This window comes from Balaenoptera borealis (assembly GCF_965194805.1).
Source record: "Balaenoptera borealis genome assembly, chromosome: 10".
Lineage (NCBI taxonomy): Eukaryota > Metazoa > Chordata > Mammalia > Artiodactyla > Balaenopteridae > Balaenoptera > Balaenoptera borealis.
Window position 1 is genome coordinate 9175392 of NC_138874.1, and position 12280 is coordinate 9187671.

At 42.7% G+C, this 12280-nt stretch overlaps 1 protein-coding gene across 2 annotated transcripts in view; it reads right to left on the bottom strand.

Moving 5' to 3' along the window:
• ACTN2 (actinin alpha 2) overlaps positions 1-12280 on the bottom strand; it is a 74195-nt gene that overhangs the window by 4686 nt on the left and 57229 nt on the right. The window contains exons 13-18 of one of the 2 annotated variants that reach the window (XM_082407609.1): positions 8880-8988; positions 7364-7504; positions 5396-5578; positions 2873-3007; positions 1771-1950; positions 987-1133 (exon numbers count right to left, since the gene is read on the bottom strand). In XM_082407609.1, coding sequence (XP_082263735.1) covers positions 987-1133; positions 1771-1950; positions 2873-3007; positions 5396-5578; positions 7364-7504; positions 8880-8988 — 895 coding nt within the window. Of the gene's footprint in view, positions 1-986; positions 1134-1770; positions 1951-2872; positions 3008-5395; positions 5579-7363; positions 7505-8879; positions 12271-12280 lie in introns of those variants that run through there. The other variant, XM_082407610.1, reaches the window with a different exon arrangement.

Sequence of the window (12280 nt, forward strand, 5' to 3'; positions counted from 1 at the left end):
CTGTCTTCGCATAAGCCCGGGTGGATGTGTGTAGGGACGATGATCAATTATTTCCCTCCACGGGAGGAAAATGACTCAACCTGAAGGAAGTCAGGTCAGTGTTACAGCATGTTTTGTACAGTGCAGTTGTGCTGAAGCCAAGCTAACTTTAATGTCCTACTCTGTGTGTAATTCTTTATTTATGCCTCAGCTCCCTGATCAGAAGTCTACTTTCTGAACTCTTTGATAGGCCTGAATATGGCTGGTCTAGAGCAGAGGCATTTTAAGAACCATTTAACTGATATCTGTAAACCATAAACCGGGTCCCCGAGCAAAGTAATGAAATATACTTACTTTGTTACGGATCTTTTAACGAATGGAATGTGGCCTTAGGAGTCACTTTTAACTAGATGATAAGCAAACTGGCCATTTTCTTGTGAAGAACTGGTTTTACTCAATTGTATTCAAATCAAAATACTAGATAATATTTTAAGAGCTGCACTTAACTTTTTATATGATCACCCTTTTGTTGGTGCATTTTCCTTCAACATTCCATGAATCAATTTTGTTAATTAAAAAAGAAAATTAAATTTTATGGCAAAAGAGTAGGCTAATTTTCATCAGGTGCTTCACCTAAATAGTTAATTAGGAAAAGTTCATTACAGCTTTGTATTTAAGTACTTAGAAAATGACCTAAATCCCAAAACCACATTTTGTTAAGGATACACTTCCACTTAGAACAAATCTAGTGTTGCCCCCAACTACAAAGGCATTCGTTAAGTGCTCTGTATAAAACAGCCCACAAACCTAGACTTTGTGTCACCTTGAGTGACATCAGAGCTTAGCACACTTCATTTCAGAGGCTCTTTTCCTTTGGCCTTAATCATCCTGTTTCCCCATAACCTTTAAGGACATTAAAACTTAAAATAATAGCATGAATATTATTTCAAATACATCTTTTGATGTCCCCAGTGTTGCCTTTCAAATAACTAGAGGGAGTGAGGTACCCTGTCGAAGTGGTTGAAGGAGGCTCTGAACTCATTCATCTGCTCCTGGGTGATGCCCTTCGCATCTCTCATCAGGATCTGGGTCTCCACTTCGTTGATGGTTCTGGCAATGGTCGTCAGCAGCAGCTCCCAGCCCACACGAATGTGCTACCGAGGGAAACAGCAAACAATCAGCTCCAGGTCCTCCCAGCAGGTCAATCTTGCCTCCTCATTTTCATAACAGGAGAGTCAACCCAAAGGGAGATAAGTAGGGCTTCCCTATGCTTTTTTTTTTTTTAATTCTACTTTTCCACTTTTTTCGAGATTCTATAGTGGGAAATACTCAGAAGTGAGACCAGGGTTCTAACAGTGACAACTGGCACTGTGAAGATAAAATATACAATGTACAGTGTATTATTTGTCACTAGCATTTACCAAATAGCAGGATGGGCCCTGGACTATACCCACTGGCCAATTTGCAAGATCAAATTGGGTCAAACTGGCCAAAACGTTAATAGTCCAATTTCGGTTCGTCTCTCCAAAGCAGTGCAATGAATTCCTTGTTGTGATAATAATGAGGATAAAGTTGTTGAGGATGGTGATGATAATTAACAACTATGTAGTGCTTGATCTAGTTCACAAAGCTTTTTCACATACAGTGACAGGAAAGGTTTAATGATCCCTTTTCATACTTCTAGAACAAAACAGGAGCCGATGGAGACAAAGGTGGGAGGAAAACACCCTGAGAAGGTGAAGTGGTCACAACCAGAAACCAGAGCAGTGCAGGCCTGCACGGTGGCTGTACCTCCATGGTGTAATTAGTGTGCTTGTTGTCAAAGACCAGGGCCTCCTGGATGAGCTGATGGTCGCCTTCCAGCTTGTCGATGTTGTTCTTGTAGTTAATGATGTTGTGCTCGTACTGCTTCAGCTGATTCATCTGGTCCTCCAGGGCTCCCGTGATCTGGATGGAGCTCCGGGCAATCTCCTGGTGGAGGCACGAACAGGAGAAGAACACAAGGTTACTACGGGGGCCTTTCAGGTTACTACGGGGGCCTTCCTGCTTCTGCTTTCAATGCTATGCCGGCATTAGGCGGCAGCTAGAGACACTTGCTTTTTCAGATAAAGTGGGAAACAGGAGAGTACCGCAGCGTGAAACAAGCTCTCTTTCTAGTCTGTCTAGAGAATGGGGAAAAAACAAAACCCAACCACCAAGATCCATAAAAGCAAAGCAAGACGGGTAAGAAAGGAGCCATTTAGGCCTCTTCCAGTGAACACAGAAGGCTCCCCGGGCTGGAGCTGCCTCTTCCGGAGGAGGCCAGGGGACGGTCTGCATGAATGCAGCTGCCAGGGCGATTTCAGACCACTGGATGCTTCAGCACCGGTCAGAAGAATTTCCTAGATTCTTAGATGTCCTCCTCTTTAAGAAAAAAGTTAACATTTTATCACCAAAAGGGAGGCTGGGAGAAGAATAAATAGGCCAATAAATGTCTCTTGGCTGTTCTTGGTGATAAAATGAACCCAGCAATCAGTGTCATTCAAAGATTACTTTTCCCTGAATGTTCTGAAAATGCCAAGTATTTGTGACTCATTAGGGACAGACGGTTTAAAAATCTAGGTCCTGCAGAGGCTGAAAACTGAGAAGGAGCCCCGTCACCATTCTTAAGGACAGAATGAATGGATGGCAGCAAGAAGAGCCTCAAATTTGGTGCACAGGTGCCCTCCCTGCCCCCCACCCCGCACTGACGCTCATGGGCACCCAGGCTGCAAGAGCCCAGGGGCCATCAAGAGTAAGGCCCACGGCGAGCTGGATGGTGCTCTCGCGGCACTGAGTGGAGACGGGTCGTCGTGTCAGCTCAGGGACCGATCTGGAGGCTGTGACAGGCTCCCTCTGAAGGGCACTAACCCACCTCCATCTTGCTCTGGATCCAGGGCCCAATGGCATTGGCCTGTGCGGCGAACTGGCGCCGCAGACGCTCGTTGGCATGCTGGCGGGCCAGCTCCTCCTGCAGCGACTGGTCCCGGACGGGCACGAGCTGCTTCACCTGCCAGGGTTCAAGGGCAACAGGGGTTAGAGGCTAGCTGTGGTCCAGGAGGAGGGACCAAGATCGGTGGTGGTGGCTGAAGGGCAGGGGTGGGAGCAGAGAGAGGGGGAGGGGAGCGGGGGGAGGGGAGGGACGGAGGGAGGGGAAGGGGAGTGGGGTCCCTACTTTAGGGACTAAAGGAAGAGCTCAGTCTAGCCTCGACTGCCACCCAGTGCCTCCACTGCCTGCTGAAAGACTGGCTAAGTCTGCAAGAGGGACACTGACCGTTCCTCTAGCCAGGGGCTCTCGGCCTGCAGTACTAACCCTGCAGGGAGCTGGGTCCAGGGTGAAGAGAATTTGTGAACTTGAATGAGGGAAAACTGGCATCCTTATTTTTTCACCACGCCTAATGGAAAATGAGCATTTCCTTTGATTATGAATGCGGGCACCAAATCCACTGTGACTTTATCACAATAGAAATCACAGACATTCTCATATACACCAGTTACTGCCTGCCTCTCAAAATATCATATACACTCATCACTACTCACAATTATTAGACCTGCTATTAGATCTTGGTTTAAAATGTGGTAGTAAAGAAGCACATACATTACTATATCCCAACTTTAAATATATATATATATATATATATATATATATATATATATAGCCTTTCATTAAAATTTATTTTTTATCGAAGTACTATTGATTTACAGTGTTGTGTTAGTTTCCGGTGTACAGCAAAGTGATTCAGTTATACATATATATATAAAATATATTTTAATAACTATTTCAATGTAATTTATTTCCTTTGTAACCTTAAATTTTTTTATGAATTTACAGATACTATTATCAGAAGGGATCCACGGGCTTCCCTGACTACCAAGTGGATCCAAGACACAAAAAAGTTGAGAACCCCTGCCAGTTTCAGGAGCTCAGTCCTATATGATGTTGGACCACAGGAAAGTATCCTACCCTGCCTACATCTTTTCCATTCCATTTGTACCCTGTGATTTACACTTTAATGCTATGTCTCAGTTCTTTTTGAATCCGCAGACAAAAGAGCTACTTCAAGAAGGCTTTTCTGTGTGTTGGCAAAACTGCTGCTAAAGACATTATTATTCAATGTCCCTTTTACAAAACTCCCTCTGGCAAATTTTGCTTTATAACTTAGTGACAAGAGAAAAGTTTGTCTCACTTTAAGAAATGATACATTTTCCCTTTTTTTTCAAGGAAACTACTTAGCTCAACACGGTTCCCTTTTCACTCTGGCTGTCAGAAGAACAGAGCTAATTTTAAGGTCAAACACAATAACTAATTATCGTCTCTCAGGTGAACACTCTTTCCCATACCTGTTTTTTTTTTTTCCTCTTTGCATTGTTTATAACTAAACGATTGCTGAATGTGTGTTTTTATAGCAAGCCACTTCAAATGCACGTGTTGGACTTCTTAAAGACTATGTAGTAGCATACTAAGATGATCGTAGATGATCGTGCCTCAATTTAAACATGAAAATAAATCTTTCTTAAGAATGAGACAAAAAGGCTCAGATGATCCCATTGGACTATAATTAAATCTGTACGGTTTCCCAAAATATAAGAGGCAGCAAATTAGCAGGAAGTCCTTTGGTTCCCCAGATACAGTTTTCTAAGTAATTTTCCCGCATTTAAAATTCACACACACTTGGGACATGTCTATCCCATATTCTAAAAATTCTTTAATGAAGTACTAGCGGCAAGCCGATTACATCAAATTTTCAGTTGGGGTTTTAAAAGTAGTTTCCTTTATGGTATTAGTATCATAACCTGTACTGAGTTTGCCAACACTGATAAGGTTTTCCTTAAGGACAATCATTTCTACTTTCTTTCCTTACAAATCACAGAAGCTGCTGAATGGTATTTAAGAGTATAACATATTTCATCTGTTAAAAACAACAGGTCCAAAATAGAGTCGAGTGCTAAATCCCACTCCACAAGACCAAGACTTTATTACAGTTTCCGCTCTCCCAGAAACGGAATCTTAGTCAATCAGTCATCTGGGTAGACCCCTTCCCTCCCCTAAAGGAAAGTAACTCTGCAATAACCAATCCGCTTTTTTCTGGCCAGATAACTTCCCTGTTCCTACTCCCTTCTGCCTATAAAAGTCTTTCATTTTGTTCAGCTCCTTGGAGTCCCTTTCTGTCTGCTAGACTGGATGCTGCCCAATTCGAATCGATTTTTGCTCAAACACTTAAAATTGTTACTATGCCTCAGTTTCTCTTTTAACACGTCTGTGAAATTTGGGGTGAAGGACGACCCTGATCGTGAGGCAACGTCACGCAGCCACTCTAACTCCCCCAGGGGTTCACCTCTTCCCTCCACCTCGGCTTCGAGAACGTCAGCCTCGCCCCCTCCCCCTTCAGTCGCCCACCTTGTCCCACTTGGACCGGATCTCGTCCACGGTGACGGTGCTATAGGGGTTGCTCGAGCTGATCCTGATGCTGTAGCTCTGGATCACCTTCTCCACCTCGTTCTGGATGGCCAGGATGGACTGCCGCTCGCCGTCCGCCTCGGGCAGCGTGGCCCTGAACTGCTCGTGGGCGGTGATCAAGCTCTAAGCCAGAGACACAGCAGAGAAAACCCGACTTACTTCAGTGTGAATTTTACAGGCTTGCTGTTCCCTTCAGCACGTGTATAAATGACTTTATAACCGTTGCGCACCGCAACGAAGAGCAACTCCCACTCGCCGCAACTAGAGAAAGCCCATGCACGCAGCAACGAAGACCCAACGCGGCCAAAAAAAAAAAAAAAAAAAAAAATGTGTGGCTGTGTCCCAGTACACTTAAAAAAAAAAAGAAATTAGCTGCCCTTTCTAATGACCAGGTTTACCTATAGCCCAAGAAAAGAACCTCACATTTGCTACCTTTATACCTAAAGATCACCAGGAAGGGGCTTCCCTGCTGGCGCAGTGGTTGAGAATCTGCCTGCTAATGCAGGGGACACGGGTTCGAGCCCTGGTCTGGGAAGATCCCACATGCCGCGGAGCGACTGGGCCCGTGAGCCACAACTACTGAGCCTGTGCGTCTGGAGCCTGTGCTCTGCAACAAGAGAGGCCGCGATAGTGAGAGGCCCGCGCACCGCGATGAAGAGTGGCCCCCACTCGCCGCAACTAGAGAAAGCCCTTGCACAGAAACGAAGACCCAACACAGCCAAAACAAATAATAAATAAATAAATAAAAATTAATTAAAAAAAAAATTATAAGATCACCAGGAAGTACATCCCTTTCTCCAAAAGAAAAGGCCACAGAAACCAACTTCTTCCCCTCAGGCTTTATAAAACCTCCACTTAACAACCCTATACCCTTGGACCCTAAAGTATAAGACAGCAGCCCTTTATGCTCAGCTGTAGGAAGGTGCCACATGGACCACCTTCCAGGGCGAAGCTAACACTCAGTTCAGATGCTACAACAGATCAGCTGCTAGCACACCTTTCACTAAACAGACAAACTACTTTATGCATCAAGTATGGCTTCCAAGGCATACTTAGACATCTCACTTATTCCAAAAATAAATGGTTTTAGGTTGCCAAACTCTGCTTAAGAGTCTATGCAAGAAACACCATCACAGCCTCTTTCAGAAGACAAAGGCAATGTTCAACAAATTTCTTTCCTCTTACACCCCGGTGCAAACCCTTCTAGAATGCTCCTTGGCAGGGAGATATGGGTTCAAATCCCAACCTTCAGTATTTCCTTTACATTTGGATTCTTTTCGATGACCTATCTATTTTACAGAAAAAAAAAGAATCTAAAAGTATTTTCTCTATATTCCATTATACGTCAAATTCAGTATACAATGGTCTCTAATATATTGGGTCCTGGCTATTGGAGAGGAACGCTCCTCCCTAACTCGATCACTTAGAGGTCTTATTTACAATCTGAAGCTCCAGCAAAAATCAAAAGCAGAACATTTTGGATGGCGGGAAGCAGAGGGTACTGATTTGTGGCTTCTTATGCTTTATGATCTGGCAAAACCCTATAGATCTTAATGAAGGGTAATATGCAAACATTTGCAAAGTAGTTAACTCAGCAGCCAATAAACTCATAACTTGCTGTGACTAACTCCAAGAACATATGTCTATTTTGCTCATATGATTCCACATTCCATTTTAGAGAACAGACCCTTTTAGATGTAGTCACCATTATCTGGCTGATGTTAATTTAGTTGCATTAAAGAGTGGTATACACATTTTTAAGCTAAAGGCCAAAGGGTAATATGGGTTTTCTAACCACATTTTTTTTTTTAAGTTAAAAAATGAAACAAAACCAAAAACAGAACTGTAAGTTTTTAAAATTACAATTCATTTCTGGTACAGTGAGAGCACAGAGCTGGCTTCAGTTACCTGGATTTCCTCAATGCTGTGGACAATGAACATATCTTGCAGATCCTCCATGGCGCCTTCCATCCAGTTGTTGAAAGGAGCAGCTCTCTTGGCAAACTCCAGGTGAAGCTGATCGATGGTTTCCAGCAATTTCTCAGTTCTCTGGAGATCAAATAGAAACCAGTGTTATCATAGGTTAAATCATAAAAATTCTCTGAACATGTAAAGAGGCACTCCAGAGCAGTAAACTATTATCTGACGTTTTGATGGTCACAATCCTCTCATCATTAGCTTGTGTACACAAAAGATTAACTGATGTTCAAATGATTAGGCTGAGCCCTGCAGGTCTCGGAAGTGCCTTCTGCATCAGAGATGGATTTAACAACATCCAGAGTCACACTGTTCTGAAAGTATTTAAAATACTCTACCACATGCTACTCTTTTGAAAACTGAGACTCCACGTAGGGTATATAGGCACTTGCTTTCAGCTAAAGCAGTACTTTGTAAGTTATAGGACCTGATTCCCTAACCGTGCTGGTTCACAGAAAATTCATGGTATCTTCCTGATTTTATAATCAACAGTGTGCCTTTCCCAAAAGTCGCCTAGAGAAGACAGAAGGAACTACAGTTCCACATTCTTACATCCGCATTCAGGATTTCACACAGAGACCCTTTTTGCCTTTCTGAGCATATGAAAGCACAAGGCTTCAAGCCACCAAGAATGGTACTACGCGTTTCCTATGGCAGAGAGGATGGGGAGCTGGCACGGAAGCGTCTGGTATCTTCAAGTCTTCTATAATTAGATTCATTTTTCCTCCTGTTCTAAAATATTTGAGCTGTCTCTGCTATATGCCTGGTCCTTCCTTTCTCTCAGCCTTTTTCTTTAGGTGGATATGTTAACAGCTGGCTGGCATTCAGGAAGCTTGGTATCACGCGTGTTAAAAGTTTCATCAGAGTCAGGGTGAAAAGACTCAGAAAACTGCTAACTGCTTCTTTCTGTCACATCGTCTGAGTCTTCCGTGGTGAGAGACGATTAGGTTCAGCTAAAAACCAGCTGTTTCTCCAAGCCTTATACTTGAACAAGGCCAAATTCATCCTGATCCTGTTTCATATCCATTTTTCCTTACTTCAACATGTGTTGCCATTTTCCCTTTGCACATCTCAACTTCCGTTCCTCCTGGTTTCCTGACTCATTCATGGCTCAGTTTACTCTCAGATAAGGACCCTGGGGAATTAACTGCCATTACTACTTCACACAAAATGAGTTTATACCGTTATCTCATTACTACTGGATTTTTGTTTCTTTAATTCAAAAGGATGCGTCACTGCTGTATGGATAAATTACAGTACAAAACTACCAACTTTCCATTTCCCTCTTTCTCCTACTTTTCATGTTCTCTTGTAGAAGCTCCTTTCACTAGGTAATCTGTTTCGATTTATACACACCATACCACAGAAAAACAAAGTTAGTAACAGTGACTTATTGAAAGAGCCCCTATTAAAAGATTTCGTGCCAACAGGTGGCTTGGAGACTCACCTCCAGGGCCTCTCTCCTCTTCTGAGTGAGTGTTCCCAGCCTGTCCCACTGGTCACAGATTTTCTGGCACCGATCATTTATGTTCACAGCATCGTGATAGTCCAGTTCACTATTAGAAGGGAAAATAAAGACTGACTTTCCCAGATGACATGAAGAAAAGTGGACATGGGCTCAAAATAAACAGATGATAATTTTTTTTTTAAAAAAGATCTGATGGGGAACTGGCAGGGTATTTCAGGGTTTTGTTCATCATCACCATCGCAAACATGATCACTATTCCCTTACATCACGGGAAGAATTAGTAAAACTCTTGGTGGTCAACAGATTTCTAAACAGAGAGAAAGGCTGTCTTCTCGATGCCTCAGGCTAACTTTATTCTCCCTTCGTTTTCTTAGCCAGGCCTCTGGAGTGCATTATTTTTAAGTGGTGATGTACCTGTAAATGAAGCCAAGTATCTGACCTGGAGGACAGTCCCAGGGGCTGTGCTGAAGCCACGGTGATGGGAACATCAAATGAGTCATGAGGGGAGGGAGGGAGGGAGGAAGGGATCAGCTTGCACCCCATCGTGTCCTTGGCTGCTCTCAAAGGGCACAGGGCTCCACGTCCAGGAGGGGCCCCGGGACTCAGAGCCTGGCAGGACACAGTCCTTCCTCTTCTGACAAAGATTCCGACTCGTCTTATGCCATTCGTGTGACAGCAGGAACAAAATGATTTCTCACTCCGTAGTCCCTCTTCCTCTCCAGCCCCGACTGTACCGCCTAACGGGATCTTTGTGACGTGAAGTAACTTGAACTTAACATTCAAGCAGATTCTCGACTAGAAGGTTAACCTATTCTCTCTGGGGGTAAAAAGTTTGAATGCTGGACAAAATGTAATCACCCTTTTAGTGAAGATGAAAGCAAGACTCAGGGAGGTTTAAAGACATCTTCAGGAGACTTCTCCTTCAAAAATGGTCCAAGGTGAGGCTTTTAGGAAATTCCCTCCTATCCATCCAAATCCATTTCCCTGAAGGTTAAGTTTATTTCTTCTTCCAACTCTAAATGAAGGCAATGGTTGTTTATTACTTGTTTTTTTCTCTTAAGTGATATTAGCTTGTCCTTATGGAATGTTACTGTTTCTGTTACTGAATAAAGAAGTTGTGACCTGAGTTGTGACCTGAGTGTCATTTCAGTGGGTAAGAAGCTCCCTATCACCTAATGAAAGCCTGTCCAGTTCTTAAGAGCAGCTTTCTACATACACACACTTCACTAATTGAGATGGACTGAGATTCTGTGCTTATTATTATAACCAGAAAACCAAAACCAACCAAAATACACCAGCAATGTGCACAGCCTTGAATACAAAGTGAAAAGGCCATGGCCCTTCACAATGCAACTATTAAAGAACAGAAGGATTTCAAAAGCAAAAACCTAGGAACCGTCTACTGATCCACAATGGAGACATCAACGCTCATCTCTCCGTGGTTATCTTTAGGGTGTACATTTTCCCCTCTTCTCTCTAATTCATACGTACTAGCTCTACACCTACTTGCTTTCAAGGACTTAGAGTTTGCATAACTGTGCATACTATTTTTATTTTTTGCACTTGAAGAACTGCACAAACACGTTCGTTATTTTAGAAAAGGTAAAAAGGAAAGGGAGACTAATAACAGTAAGATGAGCACAGCTTTAAATTCTGTGGTTCCTCTCTTGACTGTGTAAAGAAATACGCATTGAGGATACCGAGAATAATAATAATATAAAATTATTACTTAAATTTTAAGGGCAACACTTAAAACCATTCCAAATTATTTATGGGAGCTACGATAGAGCATTAAATTGCTTGAGTTTCTCCCCCTTATTTTATTTGTAATTGTTAACAAGCAGCCAAACGGCCAACATGCAAGAAACATGAGAAATAAGAGTAAGGCCACAAACACAGTGAACAAATTAGATATGAAGACCACAAATAATTAAGAATATATTTAGGCAAGGCCGAATAGGAAGATACTCTTAAAAGAGGCCGTCTCTGTTAATTAAGGCATTTGCTCTGGTTAAGAGTGAGCAACACGGGGGTCTTAAAATGTAACATATCATAATAAACATTTATTATTGGTTGTTTAAAGTTATCATTATGTGACAGGCTCTAAAAATTGTGCAGATATATCCGTGGTTATAATGAGAGACAGAGAAGTAGGGAATGAAATTCTGTATTTATCAAAAGGAAGCAAGGGTCTTAAAAAAAAAAAACAAAACACTGCAGGGAGGCCCCTCTCCCGGAGGGTGGCCACAGCCAGAGGCAGGCACCACCTGGACCAGTAGGACCTACAACTCCCACTGGGTAAACCAGCCTGGGCTCAACCTCGTGCTAGCTCCTCCCATAAAATAAAAAGCATGAAAATGAAATAGCACTTATTTGACGACAAAGGAAAGTGGGGCCTTAATGTTTCTTCCTTCAGAGGTGTCTTGTTTTTGGTTTCTGGGCGGGCAATGTGGTCCCGTCTCCTGCACCCAGGCCTGGGTGAGGCCGCCTTTGCGAGCCGTGCTCTGTCCTGTTACTTGTTTCTCATCCTCTTGGATACGAAGCTGCCTGTGCTGGGGGCTGGGGGTGCTGCCCGATGGGAGGACACAGGGACGCTACCACAATCAAAGCACCAGAGCAGAAGTCAGTGCAACTCTTTAAAAAAAAAAAAAAAAAGGATCTTTCTTTTTTTTAGATTCCACGTATAAGTGATATCATATGATGTCTGTCTTTCTCTGTCTGGCTTACTTCACTTCTTCACTTAGTATGATAATCTCTAGGTCCACCCATGTTCCTGCAAATGGCATTATTTCATTCTTTTTTATGGCTGAGTAGTAGTCCATTGTATACATGTACCACATCTTCTTTATCCATTCATCTGTCAGTGGACATTTAGGTTGCTTCCATGTCTTGGCTACTATAAATAATGCTGCTATGAACACAGGGGTACATGTATCTTTTTGAATTATAGTTTTCTCCAGATATATGCCCAGGGATTGCAGGATCATATGGCAACTCTATTTTCAGTTTCTTAAGGAACCTGTGTACTGTTTTCCATAGTGGCTGCACCAAATTACATTCCCACCAACAGTGCAGGAGGGTTCCCTTTTCTCCACACCCTCTCCAGCATTTATTATTTGTAGACTTTTTGATGATGGCCATTCTGACTGGTATGAGTTAGTACCTCATTGTAGTTTTGATTTGCATTTCTTTAATAATTAGCAATGTTGAGCATCTTTTCATGTGCCTGTTGGCCATCTGTATGTCTTCTTTGGAGAAATGTCTATTTAGATCTTCTGCCCATTTTTTGATTGGGTTGTCAACAAGGACCTACTGTATAGCACAGAGAACTATACTCAGTATTTTGTAATGACCTAGAAGGGAAAAGAATCTGAAAAAGA